This window comes from Platichthys flesus, chromosome 7 (assembly GCF_949316205.1).
Source record: "Platichthys flesus chromosome 7, fPlaFle2.1, whole genome shotgun sequence".
NCBI lineage: Eukaryota > Metazoa > Chordata > Actinopteri > Pleuronectiformes > Pleuronectidae > Platichthys > Platichthys flesus.
In genome coordinates, this window is record NC_084951.1 from 23,244,770 (window position 1) to 23,272,661 (window position 27,892).

Sequence of the window (27,892 nt, forward strand, 5' to 3'; positions counted from 1 at the left end):
GCCACACATTCACATCCATCTACAACAACATCTGACTGAGCAGAGCCGGGTTAGACCCCGGGTTAGACCCTGGGTCAGAGCATGCACACAGTACTGTACCTCCGCTGATGTCTTCAGGCGGGCGGCTGCAAAGTGAATGAGTTTGTGATGCTGAGGGAAGAGGGGATGAATGGATGCTGCGCTGCCTAGCAACCAAACAACCAATTAAAACAATTGGAGGAAACGAGCACAACTCCCAACATGAGCTGAATTAATTAAAGGTCGGTCTCAGCGGTGGGATGAACCAGCTCTTGTCATAATTCATCAATTATTGAAATCAACTCTCTTCACTGTGACTTAAATATTTTACATAAAAAAAACATGATGTGTACATTATAAGAAGAAAACAACACAAAGCAGTATCAGATTTTACTTTTTTATTTGTTGTAGTTGTGCGACGGTAGCGTAATTATTGCTCAGCAGATCCATAATACTTAGAAAACCAGAGACTGTCAGTCTAGTGCCTCAACATGTAACATGAGCTGCATTCTCTCAGGAGATCAGTGAATCTACAGCACCCCCTAGTGCATTCCCTTTGTAAGTGGGTCACTGTTTCCCCCCCTTCTCTACCAAGCATTATATATTTAAAAACAGAGCTACGTGGGGCTGCTGTGGCTTTGGAAGCACGGCGGTTCGATCCCTGACTTCCCCTTTCCACTGTATGACTGTGTGTGTGAATGGGTGGAGGGTAAAACTGTACCCTGAAGCCCTGTGAGTGCTTATCAAGACTAAACAGGGCTTTATTAATACAGCCTGTTTTGTCTTGTGTATTTTTGTTTGTTAATAAAACTAACAGGAGATGCTGTAGTCTGCCATACTTGATGTTGGTGTATACAGTGATGTAATGATGTGGCTCTATGGCGGCTCCAGCCCATGGAAAATAAAAATGGTTCTTAAAAGGTGCTTTAAAAAGGGTTTCAGTGGGAGGGGAATGCTGAGGAGGAAGTTGTGCGTCACCTTCTTGGCCTAAAAAATGGAAAAACCCTGCTTTATGACAATTCAACTCAAGAGTTCACCAGTCCTCCAATGGGAAATCAGTCAGTATCTGAGGAGAGAGAGGTTCTCATCGAATCTGAGACATCTCCTCCAGGAACGGGGTCTTCAAGCAGCCGGTGCAGAGCTGATCCATCCACAGAGGAGCCTCGTGCTGCAGGGGCGTGCGGCGCGGGTAGAAGGTGTACGAGAGGTCGTAGTTCAGGAGGCAGCTCAGGGACGCCATGTAGACGTCGGAGAAACGACACAGGCGCCTGGAGAAGTAGGTGGGGTTGTGACACGTCCTGAAGATGCTGCCGAACTGAGGGTTGAACAAGTTCTTCGTCATGATCCTGGAGACGGAGAAGATTCGGGTCAACATGAGTTCACGTGACTTTGATGAAGGCGTCTGATGTTTTAGCAGCAAGTACAGAAAGTTAAAATACGAGTTCAGGCAGTGAAAAGTAAACAAGGCAGAGAGAACGGCCTCTGACTGCTTCATTATTTATTCTTAAATTGTTGTTACTGATCCATTAACAGGTGGGTGTGGACTTATTCAGAAATATTTTACATATTGTTGGGTAGTTTAATGAAATGTAAAACATGTACTCCTTATAGGCTTTAAGGCTAAAATCCTAGCCTACAGAGTAACAAGTAATTATAGCTGTCCAACAAATACAGTAGAGTGTGTAGTATCAAAGTACTCAGTAGGAAAAACCAAGTGCTCAAGTGAAAACAAGAACTGAAGACCTGGACCGAACCCGAGTGCATCAAGGTTCATACTCTACCTGACAAATAGGTTCAGGGTCACTGGGTTCACTGGGAGGGGAAGCACTCACCTGAGTTCCTCTCGTTCTTTCTGCCATTCCTGAAAAACCTGTTTCGACTCCGCGTCCCGATGAGTCTGCGATGATGAAGAAAACAACACGATGAACACAAATCCAGGTTGATCACATTAAGATGGAAAAACTACAATTTAACCACCAGCACACTAATTTGTAGGGTTCAATCTGAACAGGAGTAAAAATGTGTTTTTGTGCTTCGTTGATAATCAGTTTGACACTTTTACACAGCAGCAGATGTTTGTTAACAGATGTTACTCTGAACACATTTGGATTGGACTTGGTATTTGTCTTATAAGATAAAAATAGTCCTTGTTTAGTCCCACAACGAGGAAATTTGATGTGTTACAACAGCAAAGTGGAACATAAACATAAGGAAATATTGAAATCTACACAAGAGAAATATGAAAATAGACATAATAAGTACAACGTAAACAGGACTGCACATGGAAAAGTACCAGTCCTGGTGTGAGACTCTCACCTGCAGACGCTCCATCAGGCCGGTCAGGGCCTGGAGCCACGTGAGGCTCAGGGCGTAGCGGTCTGTGCTCACCACTTTGGTTTCCTGCTCCAGCTCCGGTACGATGGCGGCCGTACGCCAGCCGTGCCGCAGCATCAGGTCCTGCAGCAAAGTGTGAAATTGCTTTGGTGCAACACCAGCCTGTACAATCAGTGTGTTTACATGTGCTTATAGGAAACTGGTGTCTGCGCTGAGCTGATTTCTAGAGAGGAAACCGGATTTCCCCCAGGCACAGGAGTAACTTGGTTTCTAATCAAGATGTGCTTGAGAAGATATTGCAAACAGGAAATGTAGCACAGCGTCTTCTGTCAACACTGACGAGTGTATTTGGTTCACAGGAGGGATGTTCAGTGCAAGTTCCATTTTGATAAGAGGGAACTTATCTAGTTAAAAACTACACATCTACTCATCTTTATTGTGTCTGTGTTTGCAGTTAGTTATAAAATAAAAAGGTGTGTTGCTGCAGGTTAATGGATCACTTAACAATCTGGAGACAAAAATCTTTTCAAACCAAATTCAAACCCAGTAGATGTTTAGAAAGCAGTCGTCCCAGACTGACCCTGGGTCAGAACTTTGCTCCACACATATTTTAATCGAATTTAAAAACACTCCCGCTCTCTCTAGTCCATGTTCTTTGCTTTCTCTGCAACACTTTTAATATTTCTATAGAATTTGAGGCAGGAATTCTTATCTTTGCAAACTGAACATAATTCTGGTCTATTGTCATTTTATCTATTAATTGCATAAGAAGATTTATATGTATTCAAATCAGATTAAAGTGTATTTTAACAGCTTTTCATTGTGTTACATGTTTTACTGATGCTTTTCTTCTTCTTGCGTGAACTAACTTGTTTCTGTGCTGTGACAATAAAGTTCCCTTGCTCATTTGACACACAACAGAGAACTTAAAGAATATATTGCATTATAAAATATTAAATTCTACATGTTTGAAACAATATCAGTGTGTGCTTCCATCTGGTGTTTGAAGTGTTCACTCTGAAGTGTCAATGAGCATCTGGCATCGTGTGCGTCTGTGTTTCAAAAATGTGTGATGACACATTATGATTTTATTAACTAACCTTTTATAATTATAGTTGCAGTAATGTCATGTTAGCGTGAGTGATGCTTTGACACTTACAGCCAGGTCACTGTAAAGATGGTCTCCAAAGTAAAGCACTTTGGATCCTCTCCACCCCGTCAGCCGGAGAAAGTCAAACAAGTTTCCCTGCAGCGAAAAAAACCACAAACCACCAGATGTTCTCTTCAGCTCCATCAAACAACAAGTACAGACGTGTGTCACAGTCACAACAGGCGAGAACAAAGCTTTCATCATAGAGCAAGGAACAGGGAGGGAGCGGGAACATGAGGTATTAACACACACCTGTTTGTAGATCTGCCCTTTTTCCAAACTTGTGATCTTATCCCATCGCTGGTCTCCTTTATCATCCAGGCGTCGGAAGGGTCTGGAAGAGCAACAAGTGTGAAGGATGTTAGAAAAGATCAACCTCTAAAACTAAAAGATGTCTTTACCACCAGTGCTGATGAAAATCAACCTGATGCTACCCGGACGCAAATTGCAAAACTAAATTAATACGCAATTAAATCAAATTGGGGATTCCTCTGGGTTTGAACATTGTTGGAAACATTCTGGATAATGTAAGTACACAAGCATACAATACATAAAACACATGTGTAACATTTTAATGACATAATATGCTTTCATGGAACAGTTTGATATTCCTGGGAGGTTGGCTGAGAGATGAGGAGATCAGTACAATTCTCACATCTGTAGCCTCAAGCAGCAAGTTAGCTTAGCATGAAGTCTGGAAACAGGGAACACAAGTTTGACCGACAACAACCAAACAGCCCAAACACAACCTGTCATGACTTACTTTATTATTAGACATTTTAATGAAGAATTGTTATATGTTATATATTTAAATTGGATTTAATCTGAGCTCCAATAGGTTTTTAACGAGATTTCTGCTCCAGACGACCGGTGTTCCTTCACTCACTTGATGCAGTCGGTGAAGAAGTGCGGTTTGTCTGCCTGCACGATGACCACGTCGAAGAAGTCTCTCCAGTTCCCCCCCACCATGTAAGTCATTCCTTTGTCCCTGTTCAACCGAGAGACACAAACACAGGTGGAACCGAGGGCCACTGTTTACTCTCGTTAAAGTCAGAGTTGACTCGGGAACACGCGGCACCGCGGCTGAATCCCACTCACACGAAGCTGAAGGGACTGTTGGTGATGAGGAACAGTTTCTTTCCCTCTCTGACGAGTTGGTGCAGAACGGCGTCCGTCTCCTCTCCTCGCAGGATGAACTTATCTGGTGGGGGGAGAAGGTAATCTTAGAGGCACCAAGCAGAACAGGGATGTCTTTGTGAGTGTGGTGAAATTCTGACTCGACCCGGTGATAAGAAACTCACCCAGATCTTGCATGACCCATTTGTACATGTAGCCTTTGAGGTGAACCATGCCGATTGCTTCCTGTGGGTTGAAGAAGAAGCGTTGAGCAGGGAACAGATCTGTGTTATTCAACTTTTTCATGGTTCACTGCCAAATCTAGCTGGAGTGTTTACTGCAGAGAGCTAACGCTGCCAAGGAATAAATGATTCCTCATGTTGAAGTGCTTGAAAGCCTAAGATCCTGCTTGTTTTTAAAACTGAGATCTTATACATTTCTTTTGCTGCAGTGCGATGCCTTGTAACTGGAAACCTCAGCCACAGGAGGAAAGGAGGAGGCAGCATGTTGTTCTGTGCTCCACCCTTGAGAGTTCACTTCAAACTATTGGCTGAGCTCAGCAGATTCCTGAGCCTCCAGCTGAAGAGGAATCCCAGTGCGTGAAAACCTTTGAAATAAACCAGCGCAGTGTGTTTCTCAGTATGAGGCAGACATTAAATACAGCGAGAGCCACAGGGCGAACTCACGGAGACGTCCTTGAAGAGGTGAACTGGATCATACTCTATGTCGTTGGTGATGAAGAAATCGTTTGCCACGGCCAACAGAGTCATCTCGGGGATGGAGAAGATGTCCATGAACTGCTTCACCTTCGGTCCCTGTGACAGGAAACGTACTTTAATGTATGAGAATTACTTTGTGCTCTTTGAAATGACTTCTTAAATCCCATTCAAACCCATTTTCATTTCCACCTCTGCCCGCTGAGAGGCTGAGAACAAAGCCAAGTCTTCAAATGAGATTACATTTTGGATGGGACAGCTTCGAGGGGGGGATTAGAGGAAGGAGAGGTAAACGTCCTGCTGCAGGAAAACACTCAAAAACACCTGATGAACCAAAAACTATTTATCCCAAACATCTGATTCTCAACTGAAAATTCTCCAAACGAGGGAACAAATAAGATTAACCGTCAGATTTAATACAGATTTCTGCTTCTCTTGGCTGAACTCATACAAAATTATAAATCTGCACTAAAAAGGTTTTTTGGACCCAAAGTTCCTGTGGTGATGTTTTCAGGGGAAGTGACGCCACCTTCCAGCTGATTCATGTTTACCAGGGAACGAATGAGATTACGAAATGTACCATCAGGTACTTACGTAATAGTTAAGCCACATGAACCAGGACATTTAAAAATCTCTGTGGAAGGTTACAGATGTAATCCTGGACTAACATCCTGGTTTGAGAGCGACACGATGAGATTCATACAGATGTTCTGAGCCCACAGCGATAAGACGGGTTTCCTCATCTGTGCCAAACTACAAAGGTTTCACTGAGAAGACACGTTTGGAAAGTAGAGTGCAAACCCAACACTCTTCTTAAAATCAATCAAACCTTGATGCTGAAGCAAACCAAACAAAGTAGATCATGAAATCATTGTCGAGAATGTCCAAAACTGACTGATCTAGCTATGTTAAAGAAAGTAGAAAGAAATGAGATCCTTGATTCACACCAAAGGTTTTTGTGTTTTTTTTCCTTACACGAAGTTTGGAGTAAAAATGTTCAGACACAAATCCAGCAAACAACCCATGAAAACACAGCCTGCTTGGTGGAGGTAATTATCTGCAAACAGATAAAACTACAATCCCCACATGAAACCACTTTTCGATATTCTTATTGATTCACACATTAGAATATCAGTCCCCTAAAAAATGATCTGTGAATTATTCTCTGAGAAATCAAGGAAAATGTTTTTAAAAAGCTCAATGTTCTTTTATTATAAGAAAAGTGAGAAAGAAAAAACTTTGTTCTTCAATAACCCAAATCACATCCTTCTACCAAGTTTTGTTAGAATCGGTCCTGTAGTTTTTTACATAATCCTAAAAGACAAACACAACTGATAAACATCATCTGCTCTCTCCACCCAACTTTTTTAAAAGTTGGTACAAACAACCCCAGCCAGTCAAACTGTCTAACACAGCTGTATTGTTATTACTCTACACTATATATATATATATAATAACTGTGTAAACAAACCAACACCCTCCTCACCTTGCCATAGAAGCCACTGTCCTGCTGCAGAGGGACGTGGTAGGTTCCTCCATAGAGCTGAAGGACCTCCTCGTCTGGCACGGGGCTCAGGCCGCTGGGAACATTAAACATGGATGTAAACAGTGAAGCAGCCGGGATGTAAATAAAGAGGCTGAATAAATATCAATGTGGCTGAAAACAATTAAGTCAGTACAGAACGTAGCTCCGCCAAGGCCCAATAGTCTCCTTCAATTCAATCAAGCTGCACACACTCAGATTTCAGTCCCGTGAATGTGCCTGTGTTTTTCCATCGAGATCCATGAATCACTTTCTGGGAAAATCAATGGAAATGTGATAAAAAAAAAAACTTCCCAATGTTGAATGTGTTCTTCTCCCTGACTAACACCACAGACTCACACCAGGGTTCATGATAATCCCTCCAGTAGTTTTTGTGTAATCCTGCTTTCAAAACACACCCAGCCTGTAATAATGGACGTGACTTTTGCATGGAAGGCTGTTGGCAGTTGTTTCCTGAGCCCTGACTCAGCCTCTTACCGATACACTGTTCCAGGCTGAATGTAGTGGAAGGCGTCGATCTTCATCAGAAGACCCTGTGCAGGATAAATGGATAAAAAAAGGAAATTTCACTCTTGACTGTTTCAGCACTCGCTTTTCCTGCAGTTGGGATATTTGTGATGTAGAAGACTTCACCTTCTGGATGTCGTAGTGAAGACCCCGAGCAGCGAAGTTGGGAATGTAGTCGTACTTGCGGAGGCCCGCGGGGTACTGTCAAACACACGAGAGGATCTGAATGTGAAATCTGAATCTGGATCTGATGCAAACTGCTGCAACAACAACACACCTTGAAGTGATCGATGAGGAAGCTCCGTGCCGTGTTGTAGATCATGGTGTTGAGAGCGTTGGAGTACAGGGCCAGGGTGTAGTCGTAGTCGAAGCCGTAGATGTCCACCTCGGCCAGGCTGACCTCGTTGTTGGCGTAGATGGTGGAGGAGTTGAGGAGGTTGCACGCACCGGGGGGGATCAGGTCTGTTCCAGGGAGAAGACATGAAAACACAGATCCAACAATGACGCAGCAAAACAGGAGAACACAATGTTTGATTTAATAAAAAAACAATAATAATGGAAAACCAGTAGTGCTCCCTGCAGCCACTCTGCTGCTGGGAGCCCTACTGGTTTTCCACACTGAGTCACTCAGATCTATGACGTGGGTTGAACATGCAAGACCGGCTTTAAAACTGAACTATCGAGGTGGAGGATTCATGCTCTGCACTGAGAGAGAATCAGCTTTTATATGAATATTAAACAAAAACAAGCACTTATTGAGTAGTTATATATTAATAGAAGCCTCACAGCTTTAGTGTTTTTTAAATCACTTCAGAGACATTTCTTCACAATGGGCATTATCATTTTATTATATTTTGTAAATACACATCCTTATCTATTCTTTGTATTTCTTATCATTATTGTTATTGTTGTTGGTGTTGTATTACTTTATTTTCTTCCCTGCACAAACTGTTCACATGTCCGTCCTTGTATAATCTGTGTGACAGTTAACTTAGTAATTGGCGTAGATGGTGGTGGAGTTGAGGAGGTTGAACGCACCGGGGGGGGATCAGGTCTGTTCCAGGGAGAAGAGGGGAACACAATGTTTGATTTAAGGGGAAGTAGGATTGGGTCGTCCATATTGTGTGACTCCTAAATCAGTAACGTTCTCTGTTTTTTATGAAACCTGCTGACACTGTTTTCAATCCAGTGAAGCTGGCCTGCTCACTGCCGGTTGCGTAATGTGCTGCTGCTGAGATCTCATCTGACACTTTCCCGAGCTGTGTGGATCCCAAACGAACACATTGTACTGTACAGTATCAAATCAACAGCCCTGCAGAGTGGGAGCCGACCACCTCCAGTATACAAGGTCCTTCTCATGATCCATTTTGTCCAAGCCGCTGTTGTGATAAGCACAAAGTCATGCGGGGAACACATGGGCACAGATTAAACAAACAAACCGTTTTCTTCTGGGGCTGAAACAGAGTCACATTCTGTGGCTGGATCGTGATCAGAGGGAATATCAATGTCCACAGGAGAACAGGGAACACGGCCACTCTGTCCCGGGACATGTTCAAGTTCACCGAGGGCTGTGGCGGCTGCACGATTTCCCTGCAGCCACTCTGCTGCTGGGAGCACTACTGGTTTTCCACACTGAGTCACTCAGATCTATGACGTGGGTGGAACGGGCAGGACCGGCTTTAAAACCAAACTATCGAGGTGGAGGATTCATGCTCTGCACTGAGAGAGAAACAGCTTTTATATGAATATTAAAGAAAACAAGCACTTCTTGAGTGGTTTTATATCCCAGTGTTCTCCTTGGCATGCATTAGACAGATATCCTAAAGTTACTAGAAGATTCACAGATTTAGTGTTTTTTAAAATCACAGTTTATAAATTATGATGCATCTCAACAAATGCAACAATCCAACTGTTGAGACAGACGTAACTTGAGCTCTATCTGAAATATTAAAACATGTTTGTTTGTATGATATGGCATCAGATATACAAAGTCTTTTTCTTTTGCATATTTTGCTTGTTTTGTCTGTTATTACTTTATTTTGCTTCCCTGCACAAACTGTTCATAGGTCCGTCCTTGTATAATCTGTGTGACAGTAAACTTAGTAAGAACTTTGTATTTGGATTGTTAGATTTTATTCAGCCTATTTGTTGTCATCTTGTTTCAAAACTTTTCCAAGTCTGTAACTTTGTGAACTTGTTTAGAAAAGTACTTCACAAATAAAGGTATTTTTATTATTAAAGTTTTTATATATTTTTCATGTTTTCTTTTGCTGCATTTCATTTCTATGTATTTATCAGGTTAATAACAGCAGAATTATCTGTGGTGTCAAAATACTTCACTCATAAGTTACTGTGTTGTGGTTATCTGAGGTCAGGGTTGTTATTAGATGAAGCAGATCATCTTCAGGAGAACACGTGAAGCCACGGACTTCACTTCTGTCACTGACTTTTATCTTAACAAATACAAACCATCATTTCAACTTAGATCATAAGTGTGTTTGGAACAAATAAAGAAACTGCAGCTCTGAGACATCTGTCTGATCTGGATGTTTGGAAAGAACAACAACGACAATGATGGTATTGAACCAAAATTGGTCAATAAAAACACACACACACACATACAGACAGGCAGACACACCAACACAAACACAGACAGACTGAGAGACAGACAGGCAGGCAGGCAGCCAACACACACACACACTCACACACATAGACAGACAATCACAGCCTGCAGGAACAAAATGTCCACACTTGATCACAAAGGACAGAACATGGGGTATGTGGGGAACATGGAGCCCTGCTGACGTGGTAACATTCCCCGCAGCTGTGAGGGGGAGACCCGGGGACCGACCTGGAGGAGACCCGGGGGCTCTTACCGTGAACCAGCCGCCTCAGGTCGTGGTACCGGGCCCACAGATAAGACCTCTTGTCCATCGGAGCCGCGGTGGAGGTGAACGAGCGCCTCCTCACGGCCCCGACACCAGGGGCGCCCACGGGCCCCTTCGGTCGCTTCTTGGCCCCGGGAGGCTCCGTGGAGGAGGGCACGTCTGCACCGGGCCTGTCCGGATCGGAGCTGCAGCTTCCTCCTGCTCCTCCTGCTCCTCCTGCTCCTCCTGCTCCTCCTGCTGCTCCCGCTGCTCCTGACAGCCTGCAGACTGAGGAGCTGCTCCCTCCGCTCCACAGCGAGCGGCTCAACGCGCTGCTCACGCGGGTCAGAGACATTTTCAAGGATCCATGTGAACACGTGGAAAACAAGGAGTTGAGCTGAGCTGCGAGTTTTTATACGAGCGGATCAAAACACGTCCGGAGCCACGCCCCCGCTATGCCAACTTAAGCCAGTGGGAGGGGCTCCAGTAGCCCGCAGCCAATCACAACCCCGGAGCTTACTGTCACAGGCACATATGACATTTTCTAAAAATAATAATAATCTGTTGTTTATCATATTTGGCTGTGTTTCTTTAGTTAAGTGTTTTCTTTATATTTTATTTGTAAAGGAGAATATTTTAACATAGGTTATAGTTTTGTTTAAAACTGAATCTATATGTCATGTAAAGTTGTGTTTTGGTTTATTTATATTCTCATTTAAATTCCGTTATAAGTCCTACTGCTCACCTGAAGGCTAAAATCTATGATGCATAATTCTGTATCATTAGTATTTCAATCACTCAAATTGATGGACTATAAAAAGAACATTAAGCTGATTTATATCTTCACTATTTTCTCCAAAACCACTTACTAATCATATTTGCTGTACCACTTCCCTTCCAAATATCTCAGGAATAATACAATTTTTTCTTCAATGTATGCTGTATATTATTAATATTACATGTGGAAGGAGTGTCCGATTGCAAGGAGTGCATATTGCAATCGGACACTGTTTACTGATTTGCATTTTGCATTTCACTTTTCACTTCACTTTTTATATCTTTTATCTTTCATATATTTTTATTCAGAAATGTTTGTCAAAATAAATGCTACTTTGTATAAATATTGGAAAAAAGTGAGTAAATAAGAAGTAAACAGTGAGTAAATATATATTGGTTTTAAATTTTTTATTGCTTTTCCTATGTATGTTGTATTTATTGCGTTTTATGTTTCTATGTTAATTGTATGCACCAATAACCAGAGCAAATTCCTTGTAGGTGTAAACTTACTTTGCAATAAAATACTTCTGATTCTGATTTTATTTATTCTATGCAAGTTTCAAAATAAGTTCAGGACCGTGTCTTCAAACTTATTTGTAAACAAACTGCATTTTTTTTTAGCTTTATCTAAAGTGTCAAGTCATTTCAATTATCTTATTACTCAAACTGCTCACTGATATGTATTCCTCCAGATTTTATTAACGTGACAACTGGAATATTTCCTCAAATTTTCCTCCCAATTATGAAAAGAATCCACTAGCACCATAGAATGAGCACTTTCCATCACATGCCTCAGAAAAAACTTTTCCACAAAACAGTAGTATTTTGTTGGATGATGTCATGTGGTGAAGTGAAAGCACATCAGGATTCTGCTGCACTATTTCAACACAAAACATCACAGTCAGTGTACAGCATTGGCTCGTTTTTATTCCTCATGACGAAAGCGGTTAACAGGTCAATGAAAGGTCCACTTTGCATACACATAAAAAGTTGAGGACCACCGGATGTATTATGCGGAGTGAGCAAATTTACACAGAATGCAGACCACATAAATACAGTTAAAATATTATACAACAACGGTACTTAAATTATACAGCCATGTGCACAGAGTGAATTAAATAGATCAAAAGAATCATTTTACAACCTTCAAAGTATTATGACATTTTTCGTAAAGCATTTTCACTTTTTAGCACAAGTTCATAAACAGTTCAGTACAAGAGCTGGTTAATAACCCTCTCAAAACCATATAGTAATATTGTTTATGTGTTTGATGTTATGTGCTTCATTTTCAGATTTGTATACAGTAACTTGTCTCACAGAAGTACGTCTCTATAATAAATAGTGGCGACTATTCATTCAAGGTAAATCTGATGTCAAATTATTCATTAGTCAACACTAATGACTTCATACAAGGCATGCAAGCTAAAAAGTGAAAATGTTATTACCAAAAATACATAATTGTATTCAGTGCTAAAGCTGCTCCCCGAGTTTCCTCAGACGCAGAGAAATCATAACTTCAAACTACAGTGTGGAATTGTACCTTCTCTTTTAAGAAAATGTCATGTAGTCTAAAAAAAAACATCAGACAAGTTCAAAAACCAAGGCACTAAAAATAATATTTAAAAAAATAGATCAGCAGGAAGTGGGCTCTTTTTACTTTGAACCACAGGACAGATGAAGTTGAAAAATGTATGCCAAACTTTTTCCTCATTTGTTAAACAGCCATTTCTGAACATGGTCATGATTGGTCACATCTAAATCAATTCAATTTGAATATGATAAACTGAACTCAATCAGACAGGTGGTGTCATGGTGCCAATGTTGACGTTTGAAATGCCGCCAGCAAACTACAGTATAAGCAGTACATATGATTACGTGTATGGTTCCATGTTAAGGTTTTTTTTAATTTGCTTTCTCATCTTGCTTTTAAATATTTTAGTTTCTATAAATTATTTATTGTTGTGAAATATATCGGGCTGCTAGATTTAAAATACTGCATTAATGCAATTACGTGACATTATTGTTTCAGTTCTCTACAAGCAGCCGGCTAAGGTGATTAGTATTACTAAGTGAAACCGATGGATGCCGTAGCCCCAGGAGAAGACACTTAGCTTGCTGTGGGTAACAGTGTTTCTTTAAAACATGCTTACTTTGGTAGCACACATGAGCGTTGGGATGTTAAGTGATGAAACACAAAACATGGCGATCGCTGCTTAGCCGGAGTGACAAAAAGCAGAAGCAGAATGGGAAACTGTTGTGACTTTTGCAATCGTGAGAAATGAACATGGCCCAACAGACCAGTTGAATTTAACCAGTGTTTTTAAACAACCACAGCTCAACACCCAGAGAAGGTGACATTACCAGCCAATAATATGCTTGCATTTGGGCCACTATGCCCTCCCAGGTGGATTCACAAAGCTGATTGTAATGAGAAATGCTATATGGCTGTTGTAAAGGGCTGCGGTCAGCCACTATTAACTCAAAGTGAGGGTAAGTTCCCATGACCCACTGATCCTCAAGAACAGCAAGAGTATACAGGCACTGTCCTGACTTGGTCTGCATAGTTTGCAAAGTCAAATGCACGTTAAAGATCTCCCCAATCAAGTGTCTGATCACCGTTTGACCTGAGGTGGTGAGCGTATGTCTGTTCCATTTCAAATCAATGAAACGTATGTTTACTGGCCTTTAGTTAAAGGGTGTGGCTGAAGCCGGATTCAAAATAACGGCATGTAACTGTACCACCAGCAAGAGGGAGAAAACTCGAGACTATGTCAAACTCTCTACTTTTAGGATAGAAATCATTTTAGTAAGGCTAAGCTGCTCTATTAAAACCACTACCTGGGAGACCTTTCACAGATGATCTAAGGCTTACACACACTAAACAACGCCAGACAGACCTGACCAGGATGCCAGACTAAAGGCAAGAAGGGTAAGGACATAAAACAGATCATAGCCTTGATTCAAAGGCTGAGGACAGTAATACTGATTGTGAATAGTCTCATTGTGGAATAAATAGTGGTTAGCGGTAGACCACGACACACAGCTTTGATCAAGACCAGATGGAAGTTAGAACTTCGGACAAGACACAGTCAATGACTTCACAGAGCAATGAGCAGCACATTTGTCTCTTCATCCTTCTCCGGGCTGCATGCAGGTTTCTCCACTCCCCAGCAGAGAAGACCAGGAGGGCCAGATGAGAGATCTTATTTTTGTAACTTTTGTTTTTAGCTTTTTTTTGTGTTTTTAATCCATGGTTCTGGAGGGTAGAGTGGGGAATGTAGCATCGTGTCTGGGATGAACAGGATGTCTTGAGTCAGGAAAGGAGGAAGGAGCCGGGGAGTCAACATGAAGACAGGTCCTTATGGAGAAGAGGGGGGTTGGAGTAATGGAAGGAGTGTTTCAGCGCTACAGAGACAGGGTGGGACAGAGACAAAAGAAAACATTTAGTTCAAGCAAAACAAAATAATATGAATGTAAAAAAGGTGAGGATAATTTATAAGGACCAAGAGATCGATACACGTATAAAGGATCAGCAAGTAAAAGGCAGTTTGGTTTAGAGAGATGTTTTAAAATTTGTGCAAAAGCAAATGTTCCAAATATTAGTGATAGCTTATTTGGTATTTTATAACAAAAGGAAACAAGGTAGTTAATATTGATGGTTTAATCATAGATAAAGTAAATTAGTTTAGATCATAAATCTTGTGTTTTCTTTCTCTCACCGCCTGCGGGATGATTTAGAGTGAGAGCTCCGGGCCCTGCCAGACGCAGCCTGAGCTTTGTTACCAGAGCCCCTACTAACGTTAGTGTGTGATTCCTCTATGGTTCTACACATGGAAGAGGAGGCTCTTTGTCTAGACTCTCTACAGATCCCTGTCATCCTGGTCCTACCAGGTGGGTTGTGAGCAGAGAGAGACGTGGGGGTCATGGCCCCTGAAGACCTAGCACTCATCTGAGAGGACGCCAGGTCTGACTGAACGGTGTTACGGCATGCAGCGGCTGCTTGTGAAGAATTAGACCTGTGAGCTGGAGGTTGCTTTCTTCTCACAGATGTGTCTGAGTTTGGTATTAGATCAGGCTTTTGTTTATTTTCACTCCATGCTTCATATTTGTTAGGATACACACACAAAGCTTTGGAAGAGGTTAGATCACTGGATGAGGTATACAAAGGAGACTTTAGCCTGGTGGAAGAGGCCTGAATAACGCGGGTTGTGATGAAGGTGTCCTGGCGAGCTGGGGCTGAAGCCCTGCGGCCTGACGCAGCCTTCTTTGAGTCACTGACTTTAGTTTTGACCATGACCTCACTGTTCACAGAGCTAGTGGAACGTTTACGTGTGAGGGAATAGCCAGTTTTTGACTCGGCATTAAAGAAATCATTGACACTACGACTTCTAATGAAAGTGGCGTCTCGCGGGAGACCCTTGCCTCTACGTGGCCGGCTGCCTGCTGGGACAGGACTGTCAGGACAAACAGAGAGAGGGGTTCTTACAGGGCTTGTGTGGAGGCTTCGGGTTAGAGCTCGCAGGTGGTGTGTGGCCATGGCAGGAACGCTGCTGCCGAGAACCGGGCTTGCCCGCGGACTGCTCCTCAGCTGCGGCCGTGCAGGACTGCTCCGGGGACTCCGAGAGGCCCTGCCTGACTTGGTGGCCAGCTCTTTGGCTCGGGAGCGGCGAGGGCTGCTGTTCAAGCTGTGGGGAGACAGAGGCGTCTCCAGATCCTCCAGTCGCTGAGTGAGAGCCAGCTTCTGCTGGATGGCCATGCGCAGGAGCGAATTCAGTGTCTTCTTCTCATCCTCGGCCGCTGCCAGCTGCCTCTGCATCTCATCCAGCTGAGTGACATACTGGTCACACCTGAGAGATGCACACACAAGGTAAAGATGCAACATGCACAAGCAGGGAGGCGCACATTAAAGCACAATGCCACACAAAACACATGCTTAAATGACTTGAAGTGGGGTACCACACATTTAAAACACCAGCTGTGACCAAACACTAGTATGGCAAGTAAAGATTATTTTTAATATTGATTCATCTAAAAGGCCTTTTGCTGAGTAGGCTTTTAGTTTAATGTATCTAAAAAATATTACAAACACATTTATAAGATGTCAAGGACAAAGCGATATTCCAACATTTCATAAAATTTGTAAACGTTTGAGAATCCGGTGCCAAACTTGATAATTAAATATAAAAACAATTAATTAATTGATGTTTATTGATACAAATAATACTTTAAAGAGCTAGAACAAAATGGATGACAACAGTAAGAACATACTTTGACTGGATAAAGAGTTAAAAAATACTCCCTTGTAATATCATCCTGTGGAATTGCAGTTACTTCAGCTATCCACATGATGGCCCTGGTAAACTTAATTCAAAGCAGGGGATCTTAAAACGCTTTAGTCTTTAGCCTGTTGCAGCTGTAGTCCTTGACGTCTGTCTGTTCTCCAATCCGTCTTAAGGATAATCGAATGCCAACTCATAACTGCCTGATGAGGCCCTACACAGGCTGATGCAGGAGTCTCGCTCAGATAACAAACAGGAAAACCAACATTCCTGCTGCCTGTCTAAAAACACAAAACCATTTCATTTAAAGACTTGGAAAAATCTTCCCTCTACAAATGCTTACTGCTGCTCAGAAGAGGTTAGTGATTAGTGACTGTGAGTGAGGTATTAACGCTCAAAAGCACCTTCTCACTCGATCTCATGTCCCCCCCCCCTCCTATCTCCCACCAACATGTGGCTCCTCCGTCCCTGAGGTGACCTGGCTTGATGCGACAAATCTGTCCTTGCCTCCTCCCCCATCGGCACAGGGCAAAGCATGTGGCTCGTAATCTTCATGTGAACCAGTGGATTGTCCACAGGCGTAATAAGCGTGGTAAGCTTATTACATGCGTGGCAGCAAAAGCTGCACCACAACAACAGCACCATTACTAAGCATGAAGAACACTGGCAGAGTGGCACAGACCAGACAATCGGAGCTGGTCAACATTCTGTATTTCAGTTGAAAGAGATTTAAATCAATCTAAAAGCTCCTGTGTCACACCACACAAAAAAACAGAATCACAAGTCCCTTTCTCCTTTATAACACTGCTGAATAGAACAGAGATAAAAAAGGAAGTCTTACCGACTGGCGAACATAACTCGGAGGGAAGAGAAGGTGGCGGCGTCCTCCTTCAGGGCTTTGAGCTCATTCCGCAGCTTCATCATCGTCTCGGACACCATGCTCTTCTCTGTCTCATACTTAGTTTTCAGATTGGACAGGGCCAACTCTGCAGTCTGCATAGACAGAACACACCAGTGTACTATAACCACAAGATAATAAACCACCATCATTATGTGACTCCCTCAAGGTGAAGCGCATATTATCATGATGATTTATATAGATTAGACAAAATATTTTCATAATACCCTTATTTTAATATGACAACATCATCCTACGCAGGATCTACCTTAGTTACCCGACCGAATAACTAGTAATAAAACAAGCTATGAGCGCTGTCCCTACTTTTCCAGTTCCCAGTGACACCAACATGTCAAAGAGTAATCTTTGATAGACTTTCTTAGATCAATTAACAGTACAACAATAGTACTGTGAGTTGGATAGTTTGTCCCTCCAAGTTTTCCCCTTTACGTACCTATGACTTTATGGTAAAGTCTCTTAAGAACATAAGTACATCACAGACACACAGGGGGGCCGAAATTAGTCCCTAGAAAACCAGACTTGAGAAGGTAAACCGCTGTAGGGGGGCATATTCCTGCCAAGCAGATTACCTTGTTTGTGTTTGTGTGTATGCATGTGCGTAAAAGGGAGAGTGACAGCTCAGGAAATGAAGCCGGTCATGCGGTGTGCTCGCTCTCTACTCAAGGTGGAGAGCCATGTGAGCCCGAGGGACTGTCTAGACAAGACACTGAAGAGACGGGTCAACCATACTGTTCGTGTGAATATTATGCATAGATAATGATGAGGAAAGCCTCTCACATTATAAAATAATAATTATTCTGGCCAATTTCTTTCGGCAGGCATCAGAAGGAAGGCTGCAGTTCACAATAAACTATTTACCTAATGACCAGGGCCTCTCAGTAAAATAGAGATGTGTGAAAGCTGGTTTTCAGTGGGAACGTTAGAGGACAGTGTTTCAGGGATAAGTCCTTGACAGGTCAGGTTGGCTTACAGCAGTACACTCAAATGGAAAACCAGAGAAATACATTCACCCAGACAAAATGGGCAGATTATATCCAATCCAGTGTCTTTACTGTGACCTACCTGTTTGTTAGCCTTGAGCACCGTCCTGAGCGTAGCTATCTGTTCCCTCTTGGTGCTGAGAAGGGACTTGAGTTTAAGAACTTCCTCCAAGAGGCTCTCGGCATCCCGCTCCGACTCCCCACTGATGCTGAGCCCCGAGTAAGGCATCGCCCCCCTCTGACGACAGAGGTCAACCGCCACCTGAGCAAACAGAATTAAAGAAATATAGTTACCCTTGCTTCAATTTAAAAAGGGATTTTTTTATTGAAATTTTAGTTACTGGCTGAAACCACACAATTTAAGTCTCTGATTTTTCTTCAACATTATTACTAATAAACACATGAAATTCATCTTTTGAACTGAGAATTCAAGGGCATCTATATGCGTTTCAGGATGTTCTTCACAACATGGAACACGGAATTTTCTGAAAGGATTTTCCGCAGTGAAGGCACAACTTTGACCCCACATAATCCAATCCATTCAAACCCACACACACGTGTCAGCAAGTCCTGCAGCAGGCAATGGATTTGTACAGACATGGCAGCTTCTGAGCTAGTTAACAGTCTGAGCTGAGCATTAAGTTCAGTGAGAAATTTGTGCAGGGTGAAAAGCACCCAGAAGAAAATAGGCTTTCAGGATAAAAAAAAAAATTCACAAACATTCAAGTACTCGTTGAGATAAAAGACTGTGACAAGCAGAACTGTCTTACCCGGAGGTGTTTGATCTGACAACGGATGACCGCTACCAAGTTGCGAACGTTAGACGGGTCCCTGAAATCCAGAGTGGGCGACCCAGGGCAGTTAGGAGAGTCTCCACTGGCTCCTGCACTGTCCACCTCTCCCATGAACTGCAATGCTGCAGCTTTGGAGACGAACATCTCATTGGGCCGAGTCTTCTTCTGGGCATTCTGCTGCAGGTATAATTGGTGTGCTCTTCTTGCATTACTCGCTGAACCACTCGCCCTGGCACCGTCACGGTAATAGTCTAGGGTGACTCGCTTGGGTGTCAGGTTGTTGCAGACACAGATGTGGTGATAGAGGTTGGACAGCTCCTCAGAGAACGCCAGCAGCTCTTCCTGGGCAACGGTTAAATGCCCTTCGGAATCGATCGCCACTTTCCGCGTGGCTCCGATCTCCTTCTCCAGCTCACTGATGCGATCCTGGTCCTGTTTACTAGACTTGATGCATTGACGGATCTTGTCAGCCAGCTCCTGGGCCTCTCCCCGCCAGCGATCCTTCTCATGCTTGTATCGCTGCTCGAGAGTGTTATAACGAGTTCCTGCCTGAGTCAGTTCATCTCGCACCTTCAGAAGCTCTTCGCTGGCTGAACGCATGCGGGCCTCCAGCACCTCCTTGCTCTTGGTGTCTACCTCATAGTCAAAGACACCATTGCCACCTTCATCAATCTCCGCTTCACCCTCTCCCCCGTCTTCTCCCTCCTGGTGGTTCTGCTGGCTGCTCTGAACGGCCTCCAGCTGCTGGGTGAGGGAGCCAACCTTGTCCACTTGCTGACTCAGCGCCTGCCGGGACATTACCAGCTGCATCTGCAGCTCCTCCACTTTGCTGGACAGGCCAGACTTATCTCGTTCAGCCTGAGTGAACACAAGGGGAAATTCATGAGGTGAGGAATGAACATGCAGTATGAATCTGACTATGAATTTCATTTGCCAATGAATTGAGTAATGATCTATTTCAATCAACAGAATAGAACAGATCATTTTTCATTAAACAAAAGGACATTCTCTATAACATAAATGTCTCCCCCAACAACCTCTACTCAATGCATTTTTAATGGCTGACCCCATTCCACACCACACTCTCAACATCTGGTGCATAGGGCTGCCCAACCCCCTGTTTAAGTGCATCATGAATTATATATCTCCCTCATACAGGAGCATTGACAGCTCAAGACATCCTTCATTATTCTAAGTACCCTTAACTTGAAAAGCACAACTACACCAGGTGTGAGTTGACTTAGTTATTTGGAGAAGCTCTGTAGATGGCAGTAGGTGTTTGTTGATATTATAGACACAGACACATCACCGAGTCACGGATGTGGTCGAGAGCAGGAAGCAGTTGACATTTGAGTCTCGACAATCTGTGACAGTTTAGTCACATGAACTAACCTGTAGGAAACTCACTGTTCAGTGCCACTTGAAAAAGTGGCAGACATTTTAATATATTATTTTCATATAAACATGAAGACAATTCCGTAAAATAAGCAACAAATATGTAATCAACAATGTGATGCATGTTAATGACTAGATTGTGCACAGGCACTATACATGGTAGATTACAAATATGCAGAAGCCATTTTGTGCCTTTGCATCACTGCCTAAAACTCTTGGTGCATTTATGAATTTGGGTATTTTATTCTATATCTACTGCCTAAACATTATTGTAATTATATTAATATATATATATATACCTATATATGTGAACAGGCAAAAGATATGTGTGAACAGGCAAAAGAAGAACTTCACTGCAAAACATCACAAGCGAATACTAAAACTACTTACTATGAATCCTATTAAAAAACAGGTCATGTGACCTACCTGTAGGAGCTGCTGTTTCAGTTTCTGACTGTCTGAGAAGTGCAGCTCACTCAGTAGATCCGACACCAGCCCAGAAGCTGGAGCACGCAGGAACACATCACTGGTGCGCGGAGTAGAGCAGCAGTGGATGAGGCCGTTACTTTTGGAGCCCCCCAAGTGAGGAGGGTGAGCAGAATTGGGAGCAGAGCCAGGACCATTGTTATAGCCGCTGTCCTGGTCTTCTCCCTCTCCCTCTCCCCCCTGGCCCCCCTGGCCCCGCTCCTGGCTGTCATCCAGCTGGTCCAAGTGGAGCTCCAGGTTCCCCACAGCATCGAAGGGGTGAAGGGTCAGGGAGGAGAGCTCCCTCCGCAGACTGTTCTTCTGCTCCCTCTCCTCCTTCAGGGCTTCCAGAGCCTCATCCAGCTGCATCTCTGCGATCTCCCTCAGCCTCCCTGCCTCCTCCAGCTGAGCTCGCAACTCATCCTGCTCCTCGTTCTTCTGGGTCAGCTCCAGCTTTATTGATTCAAACTCCACCTGAAATGTGATAAAATAAAGAATGACCACGTGAAAGTGTTTCTGTTTTTTTTAAACAGATATAGAATCAAATTCTAGCTCCAACATGTAAATCAGTACACAGTGTTACAGTCACATACCTAGAGGCTTGGACAAACAGTAACAAGGGAAATTATAATTGTTGGGATAATTTAATGATCAGCACCAATTATGATTTTCATTACATTCACATTTTAAATGCGGGGTAATTATATAAAAATGAAAGTATATATTTAAAAATTAGATCAAGATGTAACATTAGTATATGACTGACAGTACACAAGGTCATTTTGGCTTTTCATCTAAAACAAGAGACAAGGCTTTATGTAAATATATAAATCATGTAACAGGTCGAGCATAAATAAGCAAGCATCTGTTATATTTTGATCTCGTCACGGACAATTTGTGTTGGCAAAGCTTCAATATACACAGAAGGTCCTTCTGCCCTTGGCAGCGTTCGCCTCACACCCTCAAGATTCCAACCAATGACAAAACAAAGACAGCATCACGTAAGTACCAAAAAATGAACACACAAATACTTAAAATCTTTTATCCTGCAGTACACAACATGTTTGAGGAGCATTTTCAACAGGCCGAGTAGTTTATAATTCCAAGACTATATGAATTTAACGTCTGTTCAGTTTGAGGATTACCTCAAATTTGTTTAAATGTCTGACCCATCTTGATTTATTTTGATACAAAGAAAACTGACGATAACTGCACATACACATGATAGAATTATAATGGAGTCAAACACCTACACAACAAAAATAACCACTTAGTTCAGTACTGCTCTGCTGAATGGGCGAGGCAGCTTGAGATGCATTTACTCAATAGCTCACAACCATACAGTATGTCCAGAGCATCATTCAACATAACTTGTCGGTGCCTGTTTAAAATAATATAACTCATCAATAGTCATTTGAAACTTATCTGATCCCCATCAGTTGATGATTATTTCACTATTTCTCATGACAGACTGCTATCAGAATATAAATCTTCATTGCGTAAACAATTTCCTTAAGCAATTGCAATGTCCTGCAATCATCTGTGATTCATGACACTGCTGGTGATTAGTCACAGTGCTACTTCCAACTATAAATATTTATTTTCAGTGGCATACTGCCCGAGAACTATTTTTCTTGTGCATGGCAACTGGTTCTCAAGGGAAGCAGCCATACCGGGAATTCACTGAGTAATGGAAAAGGCATCCTCTTTAAACAAAGGCCGTTCCAGTCTCACATTTGTAACTTGATTATAAAGTTTTTTAACAAACATCTTAGAGATTCTAAGTTAGCAGAGAATGCACGGCAGTCATAGGAAAGGTTTTGACTCCATCATTGACAATTGTTGTTGTGGACTACGACAACGACCTGATAGAGTCTCAACAACTGAATGTGCTTCACTAGCACACAAGCACATTCGCTCCAAAATATTCCTTTTTTAATTAATTTGTTCTGGGAAGCAAAATTGTTGTATATCTAACCCTTCTTCCAGTTACAGACATAGTCAGCAGGTAGAGCTTAAATCTAAAAAGCAATGCAAATGTAATAACTAACCTGGTTTTCCTTCAGCACAGACACCTGTTTTTGCAGAGATGTGTTTTCTTCTTCAAGCTCGCCATTGTCCTGCAACTGGCGCAGCTCACGTACTTTGTATTCCTTCATCTCATCCCTCAGATGGCCCTTCTCTGCCTCCAGGCACTCACACTCCTGGGAAACACAATCCAATGTCAAATAATTGCAAAACACCAGATTTTACCCACATTCTTACCAAATTTATGCCATGCACTGTTCATTATACAGTGGCAAAGAGGGGCTCAGTCTGAAGTTGACATGAAGTGATGGGACATGATAGAATAAAGTACATCACCAACATACAGGGGGGCAGAGAACACCATACCTTCTTTAACTGGGTGGAGACTACCCCCAATCTATCGATCTCTGCATGTGCATTGCCCAGAGCAAGGCGTGACTGCTTGAGCTCGGCCTGAACTTCCTCTATGCGGGTTGCCAAGGCAGCCTCCTTCGTGGCAGTCTCCTGCAGAAGATTCTCCTCCCGGCACTCTCCATCAGCCGCTGCACGCTTCTGGTGGCTGACAGAATCTAAAAATGCCTTGACAAAAACAAAAAAGGGCTTAGGAAAGGGCAAAGTGCGTAGAATCCAGCAGACTACAGCATGTAACACATACTGGAACATTTGTGGTGCTTCAAGACAAAAGTAGATGTGCTACTCTTATCAAAAAACCATGAGTGAAGACATCTTTAACAAAGAACAGGGAAGAGAATTTCCCCGACAACCATCAACTGTAATCCAACCAGTGAGGGAATAGCTGTGATGGTTAAGTAACAAGACACCGTAACAGCAGCTTCCACAAGCATTGTATTTTGTGCATTGTTCTTGGCGTCGTAGTAACATGCATTTCCTCCCAGTTTGCCATAATTAGCCAGCTTGACACATTATGCACCAATGACTTCAAAAGAAAAAAAAAAAAAATACGATCAAATAAGGCGTTAATTGAAATGAACGTGGTACTAAACATGCTCAGCTGAACATCTCGGTTCAGTTATATAATGATTATAATTTACAACACACGAGTCTGCTTTGTTAAACCCCAGCCAAAGCCTAGTTAGGTGAACAGCCGAGAAGTTAGCTTTATGCAGATTATCTAAATAGCTGAAATTCTGTACCACTGTGTCCCGTCAGACCTAAAGAGCTTTGCTTGATGTGCAGTTAGAAAACCTTTTGATGCACCACTTTTAGTGTTATTCTAAATGTGCAACTACCCATAAGCAGGGTTTAAACATTATAGGTCACCTAATTTAAGCAGGTAGATGAAACAATTACAATATGGAATTTAATGTTATGGGATTACCTTCTTACATAAACCGGTTTTTTAAAACCATGTCTGCTCAAACAATAACAAACACATTCAAGGCTTATTGACATTTACATCATAGTTACGACTGCAGAAAGGGCACGAAGATTTAATACACACAATGTCCATAAAATCTGTTTGTCAGCTTTACTGCACAATGGGTAATTATTAAAACAAGAGGAGGGGCAATTTAAAAAAAGGGAAGCACATTGTTTGTTTAAAAGATTAAGGAAATGAGAGGCATATGCCATAATTCATAATACATCTGTGGGAGGCATGTACTACATGATAATCTGAGATTTGACATATTGTACTAATCTGTTCATCTTGGCGATCCTGTGCTAACCTCATTCAATCCTTAATACTATGCAGTTAAGGATCCAAATCGGATTAAGGCAAACAGTGAAAATGCAGCATGTTAAAAGTGTTAAAGATATGCTGTGGAGGAAGACCTCCTCACTTCAAAAGTCTTTGCAACAGTATGATATGACATCAGAACTGTAAAACAGCTGTTAGGGTAGCAGCAGATGGACAGCTACCAAAAAAGGAACTGAAGGGATGGGCAAACAAATGTATGTCATGACTCACTGGTAGATATATCAAATTAAATACCATTTATCCTGATATTGATCTCAATAACTGGACTTTGCATTTGTGCCTACACCGAGTTGATGTTGTACTTGGTGAACTTTCCAGTGTGAAATATTGCCAGCCTGCTGACATTTTAGCCAAATCTGGCTAACACTACTCTAACGAATATCACTCCTCATCTGCCGCTCTATGAACAGCTCTTGGCAGCAGGGGATTTCCGGGATGAACACATTGCAGTTTTATCTGGGTGAAACAAAATATACTTTAAAAGACTAGGTATCTGATCTGTACATAGATTTGCATACTAACAGATGCATGACCTAGCATTTCCGCAGGCATCTCCCATGCTGGTATCAGTACAACTCTAAATGTAATATACAAAACATGTGTTGTTAGAGGATGTGTCTTTAGGGAACTTGTCAGATCTTAAATTACAATGAGAAGCATGAGCAGAAATAGCGTGTATCCATAAAATGTCAACCATTTAAATGTTGAGAGTATTTACATTATGAAGTCATGATAAGACACACGGTTCCATTGTCTCTTGATCATTGTGTCTGGCAATAATGCAACAGTTCATCAGACTTGCCCAGTTCTACCAATATAAAAAGACTGCAACCACTGTTATGTTCAATAATCCTGTAGTATTCTTTCAACACAGAGGAAAACATTAACATGAGCATTCTATAAAAAAATACAATAAACTACATGTGAACTTGGAATTTATTAGAAAATATCACTTGAAATCTTCACAATGAAATTAATCTAAACTGATTGGTTGTCTTGGTTTATAAATATAACCACAAGGTGCCCTGCGGTGCTCCTACCTCTTTGAGCTGCTGCAGCTCCCCTTTGAGGGCTTCATGCTCCTCCTCCAGTTGCCTGTGTTTGGTCTTGAGAGCCGCACTTTCCTCCAGCACCACCAGGCCGTAGCGGGCGGCCTGTAGCTTCTCCTCCGTGGCCTCCTCGAGCTCCAGAGACAGCCGCACCACCTCCGTCTTCAAGTCTCCACTCCCCATCTCTGCCTCCCCTTCTAGCTCCACTGCTGCTCCTGCTGTGTCTGCATCTGCCTCCAGCATCCTTGCCCGGCCTCCCACTTAACTGCCGAATGTTCTACTGGGACACTTGCCTCCTTCACTCGTCCGCTCTCATTACTCCCAACTAGAAAAACAAAAACACAAAGATGGTGGTTATGTAAAGTACTCAGAACAATGGCCAGGATGGCAAAGCGGTTTAGTGTGAGTCGTATTGTGAGACCAACTAAGCAAACTGCCTGAGGCTAGATTAATTCTGGGATTGGTTGTGTGGGAAAGTACTGAAAGACCAAATAGCCACGATGCAAATCCAAGCCCCAAATTTCTGAAATGATGCAGCGAGCAATTATATATAACCTGTAAACATCCGCTAGCCATGTTGCTTTTTAAGATGTTATAAGTTATTACTGTTCTTTGATATACTGATTCACTGATGACTGTGAGCATCTGTTGGGGCGGCGGCATCAGAGCCAGTAAATCTAATAAACTGAACAAGCTGACCTTCTGGAATCAATAAAGTAAGTATATATCTATCTATCTATCCACCTATCTATCTATCTATCTATCCATCTTTGTATCTCTCTATCCATCAATATGAAGACACTGTGAACAAAGAGATTCAGATACAGCTTCACCGGCCACCAAGCAGTATCTGAAGTACTAACTGTTAGATCCACCTTTATGTGTTGCGACATTAAAGTAATATACACACAGGAATACATATATATATATATATATATATTAACCAAAAATATAATGCACATTGTTCAGGAATGGGTTATTTTGCATGAGGAATTCGTTCACAAATGGTACTTTTACCTTTAATATAGTCTGATGATCCTACTTTTACTATAACACAGTAGTTTTCTGCTCTATTAAGCTCCTACTTTAACTGGATTAAACATCTGAATGCTTGTCTCACAGCTGGTGACAAACACTGTGGCTTATAACAAGCGTATAACTGGTGATTCCTCGCCTCACCGCAGTGACCACGCTGCCACTATTCAATAACGCTGTTTCTTTTCAACATCAGCTCCGTTACATCCCATCACTAATCCCAGATGGTCCCGAATGGCAGCTGAATACTCGACGTATGTAAGTGTCTGTTAAATAATCCTGATGAATGTGACCCTCCGTGTCGGACTAGGTGGGGCAGAGTCAGCCACATTCCCCCCCCTCGTCCTCTCCTCTCTGACCGAAGATGGAAACAGCAGCCGTCGGTTGTCCCGGTGCCAGGCGATGAGTACCGTGTGCATCTGCTCCCCCTCCATTGGGGTGAATTGAAATACGTAATTACACCTTAAAAACAATTTATATGTTCACCATGTCCCCCGGGAGCAGGCTGCTACAGCCCCGGGAAGGTGACGCGCATCAGGACGGGGTTAAGGTTTCAAAATAGACGCCACCGGGACGCCACCGGGACGCGTAGCTTTAGCATCACGGCCACCGACACAGCGATGCTACCAAGCAACGTCACCCTGAGTAATGTGGACAACCGGTGAGTTAGCTTTTGAATTAGCGAGATTGGACCAGGCCTAGCGGGGGAAGACGACATCCACGACCCGGACACACGGGGGGATGTTCCCCGGTCGGATCCTGTCAGAGAAGCTAATTAGCTAACAGCTACATGGACGGCGACTCACCGTGCGGTCGTGTTTCAAAGAAGCGGCTCGCGCGGCTGCCATCAGACGGTAGCGCCGCACATCCTCCGGGAGCTGTCAGGGTGCGCCGGCTGCTGATCGCGCTGATCGCGCTGCTAGTCCGGGCGAGTCTCTGCTGAACAGCCGCTGTCTCTGCTCCCACCCCCCGGCTCGTCTCGCGTTTCTCCCGGAGGTCGAGTGTCAAAAGCGCGCCGAAACCCTGACGGGACTCCTGCTCCCCCTAGCTCGGCTGCGGCGAAATGCAGCCACAGCAAATTTGATTATATTCCGTGATTCGCTGAGTAAAACGTGTACTGTTTATTCACATGTATAAATTATAACGATTATTAAACTAATAAAAACATATATTATATCAACAAACACTAAATAAGAAATA

At 42.7% G+C, this 27,892-nt stretch overlaps 2 protein-coding genes across 2 annotated transcripts; both read right to left on the reverse strand.

Annotated features, from left to right (window-relative positions):
• Positions 1-401: 401 nt before the first annotated feature.
• nt5dc2 (5'-nucleotidase domain containing 2) lies at positions 402-10,668 on the reverse strand. Its single transcript, XM_062391707.1, has 14 exons — positions 10,261-10,668; positions 7,662-7,846; positions 7,511-7,585; positions 7,355-7,410; positions 6,821-6,914; positions 5,305-5,433; positions 4,804-4,864; positions 4,601-4,703; positions 4,389-4,490; positions 3,755-3,836; positions 3,512-3,598; positions 2,335-2,475; positions 1,851-1,915; positions 402-1,364 (listed from the first exon to the last, which is right to left on the reverse strand). The coding sequence occupies exons 1-14, from the start codon at positions 10,604-10,606 to the stop codon at positions 1,103-1,105; spliced, it is 1,788 nt and encodes a 595-aa protein (XP_062247691.1). The 5' UTR covers positions 10,607-10,668; the 3' UTR covers positions 402-1,102.
• Positions 10,669-11,935: 1,267 nt separating this feature from the next.
• On the reverse strand, positions 11,936-27,701 carry zgc:162200 (uncharacterized protein LOC558638 homolog). Its single transcript, XM_062392131.1, has 10 exons — positions 27,499-27,701; positions 25,649-25,982; positions 23,255-23,467; positions 22,912-23,064; positions 20,822-21,334; positions 18,977-19,858; positions 18,289-18,468; positions 17,149-17,300; positions 15,515-15,875; positions 11,936-14,433 (listed from the first exon to the last, which is right to left on the reverse strand). Exons 2-10 carry the CDS (start codon positions 25,898-25,900, stop codon positions 14,428-14,430), a joined length of 2,712 nt encoding a protein of 903 aa, XP_062248115.1. The 5' UTR covers positions 25,901-25,982; positions 27,499-27,701; the 3' UTR covers positions 11,936-14,427.
• Between the last annotated feature and the right edge of the window lie 191 nt (positions 27,702-27,892).